Source organism: Pithys albifrons, chromosome 3 (genome assembly GCF_047495875.1).
Source record: "Pithys albifrons albifrons isolate INPA30051 chromosome 3, PitAlb_v1, whole genome shotgun sequence".
NCBI lineage: Eukaryota > Metazoa > Chordata > Aves > Passeriformes > Thamnophilidae > Pithys > Pithys albifrons.
Window position 1 is genome coordinate 43380058 of NC_092460.1, and position 15046 is coordinate 43395103.

At 48.5% G+C, this 15046-nt stretch overlaps 1 protein-coding gene across 2 annotated transcripts in view; it reads left to right on the forward strand.

Annotated features, from left to right (window-relative positions):
• Positions 1-14186, forward strand: part of ATXN10 (ataxin 10) — a 58439-nt gene extending 44253 nt beyond the window's left edge. For both annotated transcript variants that reach the window (XM_071551497.1, XM_071551498.1), the window contains one exon: positions 13400-14186. In XM_071551497.1, coding sequence (XP_071407598.1) covers positions 13400-13587 — 188 coding nt within the window. In that variant the 3' untranslated portion in view covers positions 13588-14186. The remainder of the gene's footprint in view (positions 1-13399) is intronic.
• The last annotated feature ends 860 nt before the right edge of the window (positions 14187-15046 follow it).

The window sequence follows — 15046 nt, forward strand, 5'->3', positions numbered from 1 at the left end:
TCTCTCTGCACCCCAGTCCTGCCTGACACGAAGCCCAGAACCACACGCTGGGTCAGGCTGGAAGGGCTCACACCTGGTGCCACCTCCTGCTCCAGCAGGGCCATCCCAGAGCACACGACACAGAGTTGTGTCCAGAGGGCTCTGCAATATCCCCAGGGAGGAGACTCCACACCCTCCCTGGGCAGCCTGGTCAGAGCTGGGGCACTGCCCAGCAAAGCAGTTCTTACTCCTGCCCAGTTGGCCCTCGCTGGGCATCAGTTCCTGCCTGTTCCTCTGTGCCAGGGCTGGTTCCCCCGAGCAGAGCAGAGCCTGGTCCAAGCTCTGCCCCTCCCTGGGCATCAGTTCCTACCCGTTTCTCTGTGCCAGGGCTGGTTCCCCACAGCAGAGCAGAGCCTGGTCCAAGCTCTGTCCCTCCCTGGGCATCAGTTCCTACCCGTTTCTCTGTGCCAGGGCTGGTTCCCCACAGCAGAGCAGAGCCTGGGCCGAGCTCTGCCCCTCCCTGGGGCACTGCCAACCATGGGCAGGTCTCCTTTCAAGGCTGAACAGGCCCAGTTGTCCCTTGCTCCCAGGATTGATGCTCCAGTGCATTTTGTGATGCTTACCAAGCAGAGTAGTGGTCTCTTGAGTGCTGAGAGCCTGCCTGCCCCAAGGGACATATCCCAACACTGTGAGCCACAGTGAATGTGCTCCTGGGATAAAGCTGATCAACAAAGGCTCATCCAAAATCCTTTTATACAAGAACTTCTTAGATTTGTTACAACATCTTTGTAGATGCTCATTTTTGTTGGCTCTGTATTTGCTTCATGGTCACCCAAGGTGTCATTGTGTTTTCTACATTTCACTAACAAAGTTCTCCCTCCAAATTACACATACAAAACTTTCTAATGACAAAACTGTAACTTTGGTGGTAAAAGAGATAAGATTTTTTTCCTGGATGGAGAAAAAATAGTTTCCCTAAAGTATGCAATGGATCAGGAGAAGCTGGACTGCCATGTTAGATGTTAAAGGAGTTCTTTATTACCTTAGAGAGGAAAATTCTTTAATAATTCTTTTTATTTGTAGCATATGGAAGAATGCTGCAAGAGGAAGTGGTCTGCTCTTATCCTAAAATAAATGCCTGTGTAAACCTGTCATTACCTTCAAATTGCACGCTGTGTGATCCTGACCATCTCTGTGACAGGCATGGAACTGCCAGGGAGTGTGGGACTCCCAGAGTTCAGGTTTGCATTGCTCTGGTTAGTTGTTCAGATTCAGCTTTCAGTGCCCAGTCTGGCAGAGCTGTCACCTTGTCTGATTGCACCTCAGACCGGTAACTTTTACAGTTATACCAACAAATAGTGGTTTTCCTTCACAATATTTCATGAGCAAGAGTGAACAAAGCAGTAGCAGACACCAAGATGATTATGGACAGTTCAGAAGAACTGTGCTGTACCTCTGTAATTATTGAAATTGGTGTTTTAAATTTGCACCTGCTCCAGCTTTGCATGTTTCCCAGTCATCTGAGAAAGGTGCTGGGTGTTCAACAGGGAGCTGTGAGGCTTTTAGCGCAGGACAGGTAAGCAGGGTGAGACTGGGGAGAGGCACCTCATTATACACCTGACAAGTTAAACTGCAGAGGAGACTGAATAGAACCTTTTCCATCTCCTTTAAATCTTCCACCTGGGACTGGCTGTATCCTAATCACAACTGTCCCCCTGTGTTTAAAACAGGTCAGGGTGTTTCAAATTGCAAGTGAATTTGTTTGCCCTTAGATGAAGAAGAGGTTCTTTCAGGAGCTCAGGTTTTAGTTTTGAAAATTCAGTTTCATATTCTGCTTCAGAAAAGCTGGGAATGTTGTGCTTTCCCTTTGTAGCCCGTGTTTAAGAACAAATAAATTAAACCTGCCACAGGATAGCAGGGTGGGTTGGAGATGTCTATCTGGGTAATGCCAGTAAAAAATTTACTCCAAATCCTGCTTTTCCAGTTATTTGAAGAAAATATCTCCTGCTGTGAGGATATATGCTTATATATGTATAGGGGTGTGTGTATACACACATACATGTTTTTTATACATATATAAGTAAACACCTAATTAGCTGTATTTTAGGAGTGAGAGTGTTCAGCATTTGTGAAAGGAAAACCTGTTGTTGCTGTGAAATATCCATACGCAGATGCCGTAGTCTGAATGGTGTATGAAAACATAAGATAACTCTCAGATGCTCCTTCCCAAAGCTGCCTCTGTTATATTCAGTCTGAAAGTCATCTGAGAGGTAGATTGAAAATACTTTTGCCTTGATGGCAGCAGCAAGTGTAATTGTGGTTCATGAAACTGGCCGCGGCTGCAGGAAATCAAGTTGCTCTGGTCTACAACAATGGCAGTTTGTTTTTGGGAGATGCCAGCAGGGACTTCTGGGGGAGCTGACAGACCTTTATTTCTGAGTTAGAGTGCAGCCTAAACCAGGCCACATGCTGCAAAAAAGCCTTGCTGCTGAGTGGAAGCCACTGGAGAGCAAAAATAGGAGTGTGAGTTGAGTCTTCCGAGTGACCCATGGTAGAGCTGAGTATTTTCACGTACATGTGGCTGTCCCGTGTGTGTTGCCAAAGAATACAGCAGAGTCACATCAGTAGTGTTGCCTTTCTTTGGAAAGCTCCCTTCAGGCACTGCCAGTGCTTTAAGCAGCTTGATGTGACCTATTTGATTCTGTATTTTCACAAGCATACAGAAATCATGTGATTTAGTAGCGATGAATCTGTAAAGGGCACAGAGGACTGATGACAGCAGCAATAAACTCATCATGCCCAGTCAGGTTCTGCCCACCTGGAGGATCTCTGGGGTCCCTTCCAACCCAGGCCATTCTGTGGTCCTGTGGCATTGCCCTTTTCCTTGTCACTTTGGCACTTGCTTTGCTGCACAAGTATGTTTGAAGTTAGCTAGTTTGAAGTCTGCCTGGGTGAAAGGGCAGTGTGTGCTCTGCAGTGGGCTTTGATTCTGCATTGGTGCTGCTGCTGCAGCCCTGACCCTTGGGTGACAGCACTGCCAGCACCTTCCCTTCTATCAGCCAGCACTGAGGTGTCACTGTGGCTGTAACAGCCATGGCACACTGTGGGTTTCTGGTTAGCCAGCAGAGCTTGAGGTCAGCAGTGGAAGGATGGGGTCTGTCAGCACAGATTAAGAGCATAAAGCTGTCGGTGGGGCCAAAGGCAAAGCAAAATGTCAGCTGGATGGGAGGCAGCTCTGCCTGTTCCCACTGGCACAGCCTGCCCAGGGAAGCCGTGGCTGCCCCATCCCTGGGAGTGTGCAGGGCCAGGCTGAAGCAACCTGGGACAGTGGAAGGTGTTCCTGTCCCTGGGTGAGCCTTAAGGTCCCTCCCCACCCAGGGCAGTCTGTGATTCTGTTCTGATTCTACCACAGATGGAGCCAGGAAAGCCAGAGAAGTGACTGCACTGCCACGCTCCGGTGCAGACTGATCGACTCCTGTGTGCTGAGAACTCACCTTTAGAGAGAGAGGAGGATCCTGCTCTGGGCATGGGCACAGAGCTGACTCCCTGTCAGTGTCTCTATGAGGGGCAGAGGAGAGGCTGGCACAGGGACAGGGGTGGGTATTCACTGAGCAGCAGCAGCCGGAGAGGGGCTCATTTCACCTGATTAATCAGACCAGATCCCGCCCTCTTCCTGCAGGTTGCTGTGAATTCCTTGGAGCCCAGCACAGCCCAGAAGGGAATCAATCCCGCAGTGCTGGATCAGGGTGGGGTGTTTTGGGCTTCAGTAATGGACCTGCTTCTTCAGGGATTCCCAAGAGGTTTCAACCTTTGTGTTATTTCTCCTGGGGAGAGGGGAAAACCACCGCTATTTCCAAACACTGCCTGTGGTGGCAGTTGGGAAGGTCCCCTGTCTGTGGCTGTCAGTGTGGGTTTTACACTCTTGGAAGAAGCCTAACAGGTTATCCAGTGGTGTTGGTGCAGCAGATTAATGGGTCCCAGGGGTCTGGAGTCCACTCCAGGTAGGTTTTTTCAGTGTAGTGTCTGAAGTGTTCTCAGTGGGGTTGTGACAGAGCTCCAAAGGCAGAGGAGCTGGGCACAAGCTCCCTGTTGGAAAGGGCACAGGAGGAGCCATTTGTGTAACCCAGCCTTGGTTCAGGTCACACCTGAGACTGGCTGCTCATCTGAAGGGTGGGGATAACATAACTGCCATGTCTGAGCCCATTGTTATCTCTTCTGGGTGCTGCAAACTCCTCAGGGCAAAACTCAGTGAAAGGTGAAGAACCAATAAAAAGCCTGCTGTGTTAAGCATAATATTTAGTAGATCTAAATTCTAACTCAAAGACTGTATCTCAAAGTATGTATTGCCAGAAACTTCATTTTAGGATGGAAACAAAAATGTGGGGTTCTTTTGTGAGAGGTTCTACACCCACTGCCCTTCAGCAATCCACACTGTGTTCCACAAAAGCAACTTTTCTCCTGTCAAATGCAACTTTCTCCTCATATGAGAAAGACTTAAGGCCACAGAAGGAATGCAGTGTAATGCAGTACAGAAAAAGGTACTCCAAGAAATTAAAGCCCTTTTTGTCTTCCAGAAGTGACACTTTGGGCATTTACCACACTTTGTGTTTGGACATTGACAATTCCTAATGGTGTATTTCAGGTTGCAGGTTCTATAATTTCTAAAATACATTTTTAGAGCATCTGTAGGATGATTAAAATACTGAAAATACTTTAAAAATATTGAAATTCAGAGTTTAGAGGGAGTGGGGTTAATAATTTCCCTGAGAGTTTATAAAAGACTAAAGGAGATTTGCAGAGATGTGATTATGAATCTGTTCTTCAGTATCTCACTCCTGCCCAGCTCAGTGAGTGACAACAACCATCAGGCAGAAATGTGGGATGTTCAGGGTCCCTACAGCTGGGGGAGTGTAACAGAGCTGGACAGAATGCAAGAGGCTCTTTCAAATGTTACATCCTAGTATTTCTAATCCCTTGAGAGGAGTAATCCCTGTAGGCACCAATTCATGCATGTAAAAGTGAGGAATTAAAGTTAAGAACTCTATTTCTAAACCAAATATTGTCATATTTGTCCTCTGCCCTAATCCTCTTGGTGGACTTAAATCCATGACAGACTTGAATTCTTGAAAGTCTTTAGTTACCAGGGGCATCCAAAAAAAAAAAAGAAATGAAGAAAATATATACTATTTCACAGCTTTTATAGCTCAAACAGCTTGCTTGGTTTTTCTACAAACTTTCTTTTGACAATTTCCCCTCTGGGCTGAGACAGAGCACTAGAAATTTGAGAGGCAAAGGTTTTTGTTTGTTTTTTTTAAGTAAAGCTTGGAGTGGTTCAGAAATATTGTTGGGAATGGAATGCCTTCTACAACCACCTCATCATATTTCAGTCTGTGTTCTTGCCATTTTCCTTGTGCATGCCTGCAGAGAGGGTTGGGATGCCAGCTGGCCAGTGCTATGCTCTGGCATCCTGCTGTCACCCATTTGGGTCACTGTTATGGGGACAGTTTTACCTTCAGCTGGTGAGTGCCTTGTCCTGTGCAGCTCCTTCCTGAGCCCAGAATTGTTTGCCCTCACTGCTCAGGTCTTTGGTTTACCTGTTCCTTTGGTTTCCAGGTGGTTTCCCAAACCTGACCTTTGCCATCACTCGGGATCTCTTTGCAGTCCCTTCCACTGACGCTGGGGATTTGTTCCTGTCTCTGGGTGTGGAGATTTCCTGCAGGAGCTGCAGCCATGTCCTGAAATCCTAGATGGAATTGTGGGTAATGGCTGTTTTGCTAACTACATAGTTGGGTATAATTGAGTTGCATCTTTCAAAACACCCATTTTTTCAACCATTGTTATTTTTGGGTGCACACTGGACATCATTTGGTGTCTGTGAGGATGGAACTGGAGTTTCATTTACCTTCATTGTTTTGATTATTTGTCATAAAGTGACATTTGAGATCAGCAGCAGCAGCAGGGGGGGAGTTATTCAGAGACCCTGAATCAGTGAAATACTCAAGTGTTGTGCTGAAAGATGAGTTGGCATACAGAGCCTTGTGCAGTCTCTATAAAGGGATGGATCTCTAGAGATTATAAACAGAAAAAGAGCTCCAGTCCAAGTTGTGGCAGCTCCACTCATCATCCACCTCAGAGTGCTGAGCTGTAATTAGCATGGCCACATCCCAGGTGTGAACGGGGCTGGGTTTTTAAGTGCAGTGCCAAATCCTTGAAGCATTATTTGACCTCTATAATTTCCATTTTAAAGCATTTTAGAGAAGCTGTCTATCTCCATATGCATGCATATAAATGCACATGAATATATTTTGGTGTGAAGGTGCAGCCTTTTTCCTTCCATGTCCCAGGAAATTTGAAAGGACCCCCCCCAGCCTGCCCAGAATGTAATAGGTTTGTGGACACAGGTACCACCCCCTGTGCTCAGTGTTTGGGGCAGGGTTTAGTAGTAATTTGATACAGGAGTTTCAACTTAATGGAGTTTTTGCTTTTTTTTTCTGTACCTGCGAAGAGAAGATAAGCTGAGGCACTTTTATCAGTGGGTTTATAACATAACAGTCTCCTAACTCTGGTACCTCTTGGGCACAACTAACAGATTTAGTTGTCATGATCTCTTAAAATGGGATTAGTGTAAAAGAAGGGACTGTAAGAGCAGAGTACTTGAACTGTGGAGCACTAACTTGAGATTGATCAAGAGTGTGATTCTTTCTGTTTTAAAACCAGATGATTTATAGTTGCTCATAAATTACGGGTTTCTATTAAAAATGTAAGTCATAATTTAAAAAAAGATTGGCAGTCTAAGCAGCACAAATGAATGTGTCATATTCATGGTTTTAAGCTAGTATTACAAGACTGAGTACAGGGAAAAGGAAAACAAACTAGAGGTTATGGCTTAATTTTTTTTGGAAGTTCTGTAAGTTTTGCCATAAAAGACATTACAGCAAAAATAGCCTGACAGAGCTAAACATGTCCTATGGCTTTTGTAGCTCTGGAGTGCCTGACCCAAATGTTGTGCTGGAGTTCATGGTATGCTGAGGTGTTTTGGCACTGGGTTTTGGAGTCCCACAGAGCATGAAAGGCAGCACATGGGATACAGAGGAGATGTTTAGCTGGCAGGCATTAAAGGCTGGCAGCAGTCTGGGTGTGCAGTGCTGCCCAGTGTGCCTGGTGTGAACTGCTCAGCAGCAATCCCAGGGGGCTGGGCAGAGAGAGAGAGCCCACCAGCACCTGGAACGGCTGCAGCACTGGGGGGAGGCTGGAATTGGAGCCTGGGAGGTCAGACTGAGCCTCCTGCTTTGCCCTGGCTGGCAAGGTGAGCACAGGATGGCCCCGAGAGCTTGGGCTGTGCTGCTGGAGCATGGCTGGCATTGGGAGCTGCCCTGCACCTGGAGCAGCTCCTGGAACACCTTGGGCAGGGTTTGCTGCCCAGCTCTTGGGCCTGCGCTTCAAAGGGGGTGCTGCAAAACACAAGGGGAGGGAAGAGACACAGGAATTAGACAGAGCTTGGAATTGCTCCCTTGGTTTCTTCAGTTCATGCAAAAGATGTTTTGCCAAGTGCCTTGGTTGTGATGTGGGAATTTGTTTTTTAAATCTATAATGAAAATCAGTGTTTAGAAACAATTCTAAACAAATCCAAACCAGAAATAAATCAGAGGCTGTAATGAGTGAGATATTTGCCCCCAGGATAGGTTACTTAGGGACACGGTGAAATACCCTGGTCAACACTGAAGGGCTTTCAGAAAAAGGCATGGAAATATCTTGTACATGAAACAGAATTGACAGGCCTAATTTGCAGAGGGGCTGACCTTGGGTCATCTGTGTGTGTGCAGAAGTGTTAGGCAAAGGAGGCTTAATTGTCCATTCTGGCCTTCAAAGGACATTTATTGGCCGTAGGCACTTGAACAGGTGAGCTCTCCTGAGAGCCACAGGTGAGGTTTGACACTGCTGTGCTGGCTGTGCTGAGCGTGTCAGTCCCTGCAGCCCAGTAGGCACTCCTGGAGAGGATTCCTCTCTGCAGGGCATGGGAGGGACGGCAGAGGCTGAGCTGACACGGGGAGCAGAGAGCTGGGGCTGCTCTGCCACGGGGAGGCACAGCTGCTGCTGTCAGAGCTGAGTGGGGCTTGAGAATGGGAAAGGTGTTTAATGGACAGGTATTTTCTGCTGTGGGTGTTTCCTGTAGGCTGTGGATGACAGAGGATATTGCTTTGGTACTGCGGGTGTTTGGGTGACTTTAAACTGAGGGGAGGGAAGGCCAGGCCACGGGAGGGGAGAGAAGAACAGGCCTCAGGTGAGGGGAGGGAAGAGGCCAGGCCAGGCCTCAGGTGAGGGGAGGGAAGAGGCCAGGCCAGGCCTCAGGTGAGGGGAGGGAAGAGGCCAGGCCAGGCCTCAGGTGAGGGGAGGGAAGAGGCCAGGCCAGGCCTCAGGTGAGGGGAGGGAAGAGGCCAGGCCAGGCCTCAGGTGAGGGGAGGGAAGAGGCCAGGCCAGGCCTCAGGTGAGGGGAGGGAAGAGGCCAGGCCAGGCCTCAGGTGAGGGGAGGGAAGAGGCCAGGCCAGGCCTCAGGTGAGGGGAGGGAAGAGGCCAGGCCAGGCCTCAGGTGAGGGGAGGGAAGAGGCCAGGCCAGGCCTCAGGTGAGGGGAGGGAAGAGGCCAGGCCAGGCCTCAGGTGAGGGGAGGGAAGAGGCCAGGCCAGGCCTCAGGTGAGGGGAGGGAAGAGGCCAGGCCAGGCCTCAGGTGAGGGGAGGGAAGAGGCCAGGCCAGGCCTCAGGTGAGGGGAGGGAAGAGGCCAGGCCAGGCCTCAGGTGAGGGGAGGGAAGAGGCCAGGCCAGGCCTCAGGTGAGGGGAGGGAAGAGGCCAGGCCAGGCCTCAGGTGAGGGGAGGGAAGAGGCCAGGCCAGGCCTCAGGTGAGGGGAGGGAAGAGGCCAGGCCAGGCCTCAGGTGAGGGGAGGGAAGAGGCCAGGCCAGGCCTCAGGTGAGGGGAGGGAAGAGGCCAGGCCAGGCCTCAGGTGAGGGGAGGGAAGAGGCCAGGCCAGGCCTCAGGTGAGGGGAGGGAAGAGGCCAGGCCAGGCCTCAGGTGAGGGGAGGGAAGAGGCCAGGCCAGGCCTCAGGTGAGGGGAGGGAAGAGGCCAGGCCAGGCCTCAGGTGAGGGGAGGGAAGAGGCCAGGCCAGGCCTCAGGTGAGGGGAGGGAAGAGGCCAGGCCAGGCCTCAGGTGAGGGGAGGGAAGAGGCCAGGCCAGGCCTCAGGTGAGGGGAGGGAAGAGGCCAGGCCAGGCCTCAGGTGAGGGGAGGGAAGAGGCCAGGCCAGGCCTCAGGTGAGGGGAGGGAAGAGGCCAGGCCAGGCCTCAGGTGAGGGGAGGGAAGGCCAGGCCAGGCCCCAGGGGAGGGGAGGAAGGCCAGGCCAGGCCGTGCCGGGGTCCCGGCACGCTCTCGGCGAGGCTCTGCTGCCACGCTGTGGTGGGGATGGAGCCCTGTCTGGCAGCGCACGGTGCAGCCCCGAGAGAGCCCCTGCACCAGGTGAGAGGGACCTGCAGCACACAGGAAGCTCTGCTTTGCCCTCCCCAGTGTACAGACCTTACTGACGGGTGTGAGCAGCAGTGAAAGCCCCTCCTGCATCCAGGGCTGCCACTGTCCCTGGAGGCTCCTGGTTCCATGGGCTGGGCTGTGTTGGCTCTGCCAGGGCAGGGCAGGGAGGAGGGACAGGCCCAGGTTATTCAATGTGCCCATTTCTGGCTCTGGAACCCAGAACAGGGTGGCTGCAGCCAGAGGTGGTAAGAACTGCCATGCAATGAAAGAAATACAGGCAACTGCAATATTGTAGACTTTTTAATTCTACCTTCTGGGCAGAATATTTGAAGTTTGTATAGGCTGAATTCTTGATGTTTTGTGATGCTGATAATTCAATGTCAGGTATGAATAGAGTCCAAAGCATTGATTCTAAAAATGTAAATTAGTGTCTTGAAAATAAATAAATAAATAAATAAGAGCTTTAGTTCTTTACGTTTTCTGTTACTGCATTTCTGGTAATGTCTTTAAGCACAAGTAAAAGTCACAATAAAGAGTCACATAATTAATTATGAAAAACTGACTGTGGTGCAGGAAATGGTCTAACTTACAAAAAAAAAGTCCTTACACTACGTTATGTAATAAATCAAACCCTCTACCAGGACTGTTGTATTTAAAGATTCCTCAGTATTAATAACTGTGAAGAGGACTTAGGAAGACAGATGTGTGTGTCATTGTCCTTGTCATCACTCTTCAGTATCCTGTATTAGTTGATGGTAATACTTAACTTGTAGAACGTGCCTTTTCCAAGCAATGTGCTTCCGAGGTTCCTTTGCAGTCAGTGGCAACACGTGCACAGCATTTAGTGGCATGGAGTTTCATGGCTTCCAGACAGTACCATTTTTCATCCCTTTGGGCTGATTTTCTCTGCCTCTCTTCCTTTTTCTCTGTGTTCTCCCCAGCCTGACAATGGAAGTTACAACCCAGAGGAGTTGAGATTACTTTAAATTTTAATTTGTGGAATGAAGCTGTTATATGATTATAGAAGACAGGGCAGGTTGGTTCAGTTTTGTTATTGTCTGTATTCGGTGAAAATAGCATAGGAATCCCCCACAGAAGGGTTCTGCAAAAGGGTTGCTGTAAATGCATAGAAGGGTTTGCTTCCAGCCCCTAAACACAGATAGTCTGGTGGTGAGGCTTCTGTAGAAGAAAATGAATTGGTTTGTTCCTTTTGTGTGCTCTCTTTGCTGTGACAGAATATCATCTTCACTTGTCTGTAATGTTAATTTATTTGAGAGTGCAGTGCACCCTTTTGGAAAAGTGCAGCCAAGTCTATGCAGTGAGATCTGCTGCACTTGCTGTGGATGTTCCCTTTGGTGCAGTTTCACAACAAACAGGCTCATGCTCCCATTTGTAGTAACTATGGCAACTTCAGAAGTTCTCTTTTAAAGCTGAGCATACAATGAAGTGCTTAAAGTGTTGGTAGGATTAGAGGCTCTCGAATATGTTTAATTTTCTTCCTGTGTCTTTGGAGAGGAGCAAGAGGGTAATGTGAGTATTAGCTGGCCCTGGCTTTAATCTCTGCTGACACCCCTCAGAACCCTGCCCAGGCTCAGCCTCCCCAGCGTGGAACAAGGCCATGAATATTCATGGCCGGCACAATGGGCAACCCACACAGAAGGGAGGTTTATGAAGGAGGGAAAGTGTTACTGAAACCGTGTTGCAGCTTCAGCTACAGTAGTCAGTAATGATAAATGCCAGAGTGGTGATAAGTTCATAAGCTAAAGGGAGGTGGTTTAGCTGTTCTGTAAGCATGGGTGGGTCTGGTAATGGGGAAACAGCGTTTCTGTCGGGTTTGGCAGTGGGTCTGGGTTGAAGGGCATAAAGGTGATGGTGACAGGATGATTCTCAAGGCCAATGCAACCAACATTTTGGAGACTACTTTTTTCTCTGTGTGGCCCTTTGAGGGTGAGAACTGTCACTCTCTGAATTTGCTGTTACTATTGTAGCAGGCATTCTTCTCTAAGTGCTGTGTTTTATGCAGAGCTGTGTTTTAGGAGCACAAGGAAGGTCAGCTTCTCATCCCAGCAGCACAGCCAGGGAGGGTGGTGGCCTGTTGCTCACAGTCCACTGGAAGAACTTCCATGTTGCTTCTTGGTACTGGGGAAATGCCCTAAATCGGGCCTGGGAAAGACCTGCAGGGTGTCCTCTTTGGTTTGTACCTTGTGTGCTTTGCTGTTCTGAAATCTGTTCTCACCAATGGTGCTGCTGACTGACAGTCTGCTTGTACATGGTTTGATTTCTTGGGCATTTTATTGTTGTTTTATATCTTCAAATATCCTCTTCAGTGGAAATACTTAGTTTATGTAACTGTGATGTAGCTTGACACTTGTCTTTCCACTTAACTATACCAGTGGTGCACTGACAGAAGAGAATACATTGATATTCTCTGTCATGTTCACCTGTTAAGGCTTTGATATGATGCAGAAGTTTCTTTTGGTCTCAATTTCCTCTGTCATTACCTCACACTGCAATTTCTTGAACCAAGAAAGTGTGCAGCATGTTTCCTGACAAAGTCTAAAGAGCTCTGTTAGGAAAAAACGTTAAAAAGCCTTGTAGTTATTAGTGCTTTGTCATTGTTGAGTTTTCAATTCTGGACTTCTGGAATGTGAAAATAAATATAAACTGCTGTTAAAAGGCAGGGAGCTGTTTCAGTGGCCAGTGCAATGCAGGGCTGTTCCCTGCTCGGTATGTCCAGGCTGCTGTTCATCCAAACCCTTGTGTCTCTGTTGAGGATGTGCAAGAATAGATGGTGTAAGATGGTTTAAATCAAGTTCCTCTCCTCTGTTGTGTTGTCTGAGGTTCCCATTTTCCCCAGCTGAGGAGTTTTTCCCCGCATTCACCCCCCGGCAAATGCCACAAGAACACCATCTTATCTGTGTGCTCAGACACTTCTCCAACCCAAAAGACGTCAAGGAGATGAGTAAATTATTCATATTCTTCTGCTGGATGTGAAGCTACATGCAGTAAATAATTGGTGCCCTGCAGGTAAACCACTTGTGTGATTCAGAAAGGCTCCTCTCTGAATGGTGGCTGGGAGAGATGATATCATAGCAGCCCTTCAGCTGCAAGGGGGACCAGCAGCTCTGACACCTCTTGAAGTGAGCACTGTACTGGGAAAATGCCTGGCTGATAATCCTGGGAATGTAAATCCTTTGTCTGCAGCCCTGACATGTGGCTTAGGCCTGGCCCCAGGGACCACCCTGGGAGGTGCAGGAGCTGCAGCTCATGCCCGTTTCATGTCAGTAGAAGCTCCCTGCGGTGCCCCGGGGCCTGCCCTGCTGGCAGGGTGTGGGAGCCCCAGGCACAACGGGCCCAGCCTCACTGGCATCACAAGCTACAGAATTTGAAATGTCTCTGCCCTTATTTGTGCCATTTGCAGATATTAACCTAGATAGTTTCTCTTTTTTTTCATCTCTTCAACTTCTGCAGTGAAAGTAATAGTTGTCTTTCCTGGAGATGATTTGCAGCTTATTTTGTTTGCCAGTGCTTGAAAGTGTAGTGTGTTGGGATCATAAACAAGTCACTGATTTTTTATTTAATCCCACTAGGCAGATGACTGGAATATTTCTATTGACTGTAATTTTGGTGTGAAACCATATTTCCTTTTATTTCCTGCAGTTCATTTGTATTTTTGTTGGGTTTTCTTTCTAACTCAAACACTAGTAAACCTGCCTGAAGTTAATGGGCATACCTCATTTAAAATTGTTACCTCATATGCAGGTATTTGCAGGTTCAGTGTCAACACCTGCAAATGTGTTATCTTTTCAAACCATTGATTCCTACTGGGTTTGGGGTTTGAGGAACTGGGGGAGGGCACAGGGAGGGAAATGCAGGAATAAATCACAGTCCTTGACTTTGGTGCCCAGTTGTGAGCCAGTGGGCAGTGCTGGCCATCCGGAACGTGACGGAGCAGAACGAGCGGAACCAGGCACTGATTGCGGGGCTGGAGGACCAGGGGCTGGCCCAGAGCTCTGCCCTGCACAGCCTGGGCCTGGAGATGGAGAGGCAGGAGGGCAGGGTGCTCCTGAAAGCCGCCAGGACAGAGCCCTCCTGAGCCCAACGCTGCCCACAGGCACACCAGGGAAAGAACATGTCTCTGATAAAGTTTCTCCCTGCTCAGCCAATCAAGATGGCTTCAGCTGCAGCTCCACGCTGCTGGAAGTGGTACATTCATTGTCAGAAAAACGATGGTTGTGTCTCACTGTTGTAAACAAAAGGACAGCTCTGTGTTGTCTGAACATTGATTGAGGTCACCCTGTGAAACACGGTCCTTCTTGTCCATGGGTTGGGGTTTCATTGCTTCTTGTTTTGTTAGTAGGAAGATGTCATAGGTGCAGTGCTGAGTTGTTATAATTTTCTGAGCCTGGAGATAACAAAGACTCTACAAGCAAAGAGCTGCTTTGCAGGCTGCCTTCTGCATGTGCAAGGTGTGCTGAGTCAGGGCTAAACAGTCGGAGTTGCTCCTTTTCAATCTTGGGACCTCAATATCCCTGTTAGGATTGATGGAATGTTGGATGTACATAAATATTTAGTAAATTAAAGACAACATGCCTTCTGTCTATTTAAGTTATTGGTAAACAGTCTTTTCTACCTTGGTACCTTTCAGTCTTGCTGACAAGTGTATTAAAACCAAAGCTGAAGCTGTTGTGGCAACAGATGCTGCATTCCTTTGCACTGGGGCATGTCTCTGTTTTGGAGACTTGGGTGTTTGTTTGAATTTTATTTGTTCCTTTGGAGGGTAAGTCAGCCCACTTTATTTTGCACTTCTCATGGGTTGTCTGAACTCTGCCAGACTGCTGAAGAGGTAGTTTCTCACTGTGATTAATTCTAGCAGTTTCTTTTCCCCCCTCTGCCTTTCCAAAACATTGACAAAACTCATTTCCAGTTAATTAATTCAAGAGAGGCAGAAGAATGGAAGGCCCTGCCTCTTCATTTTGGGTACCCTCCTATATTGTTGCTGGACCCTGCCACTGTGGAATGTGGCATGAATGGGGTGGGGGAGCAGGGGGGCAAGGCCGGGGTGGGGGGCACCGTTAACCCTGTGTGTGCCAGAGCTTGCCGGGAAGGCAGGAATTGTCACCCTCCCTCCATGCAGGAGCCCAACAGGAATTCCAGCTCAGTGTTGCTGGGGCTGTGCAGTGTTACTGCCATTTCATTACCTGCAGGGATCTCAGCTCAGGGGTTTCAGAAGAGTCACCTTGTTGGTATTTAATCCCACCATATATGGAAAGGCAAGTTTATGTCCTTAAACTCCACGTACCTGTGACAGACCCTCAGCCATGTGCATCAGCTTTTGCTCCTCCAATTCAGTGTTTCGAGTTAAAAATGGGGAAAACCATGTTACTTTGAACTGTCAGAAATCCACAGTAGTTCTTAAAAGGGATGGTGGGTATGGCTGGGATGGTTTCAGGGGCACTGCAGGATCTCTTGTCTGCCCTGGTGGGACACTGGAACTGACCCAGGGGGGTTTAGTTGGGTTTGAAGGCAGGGATCCAAGGCTGCTGCCTTCAGTC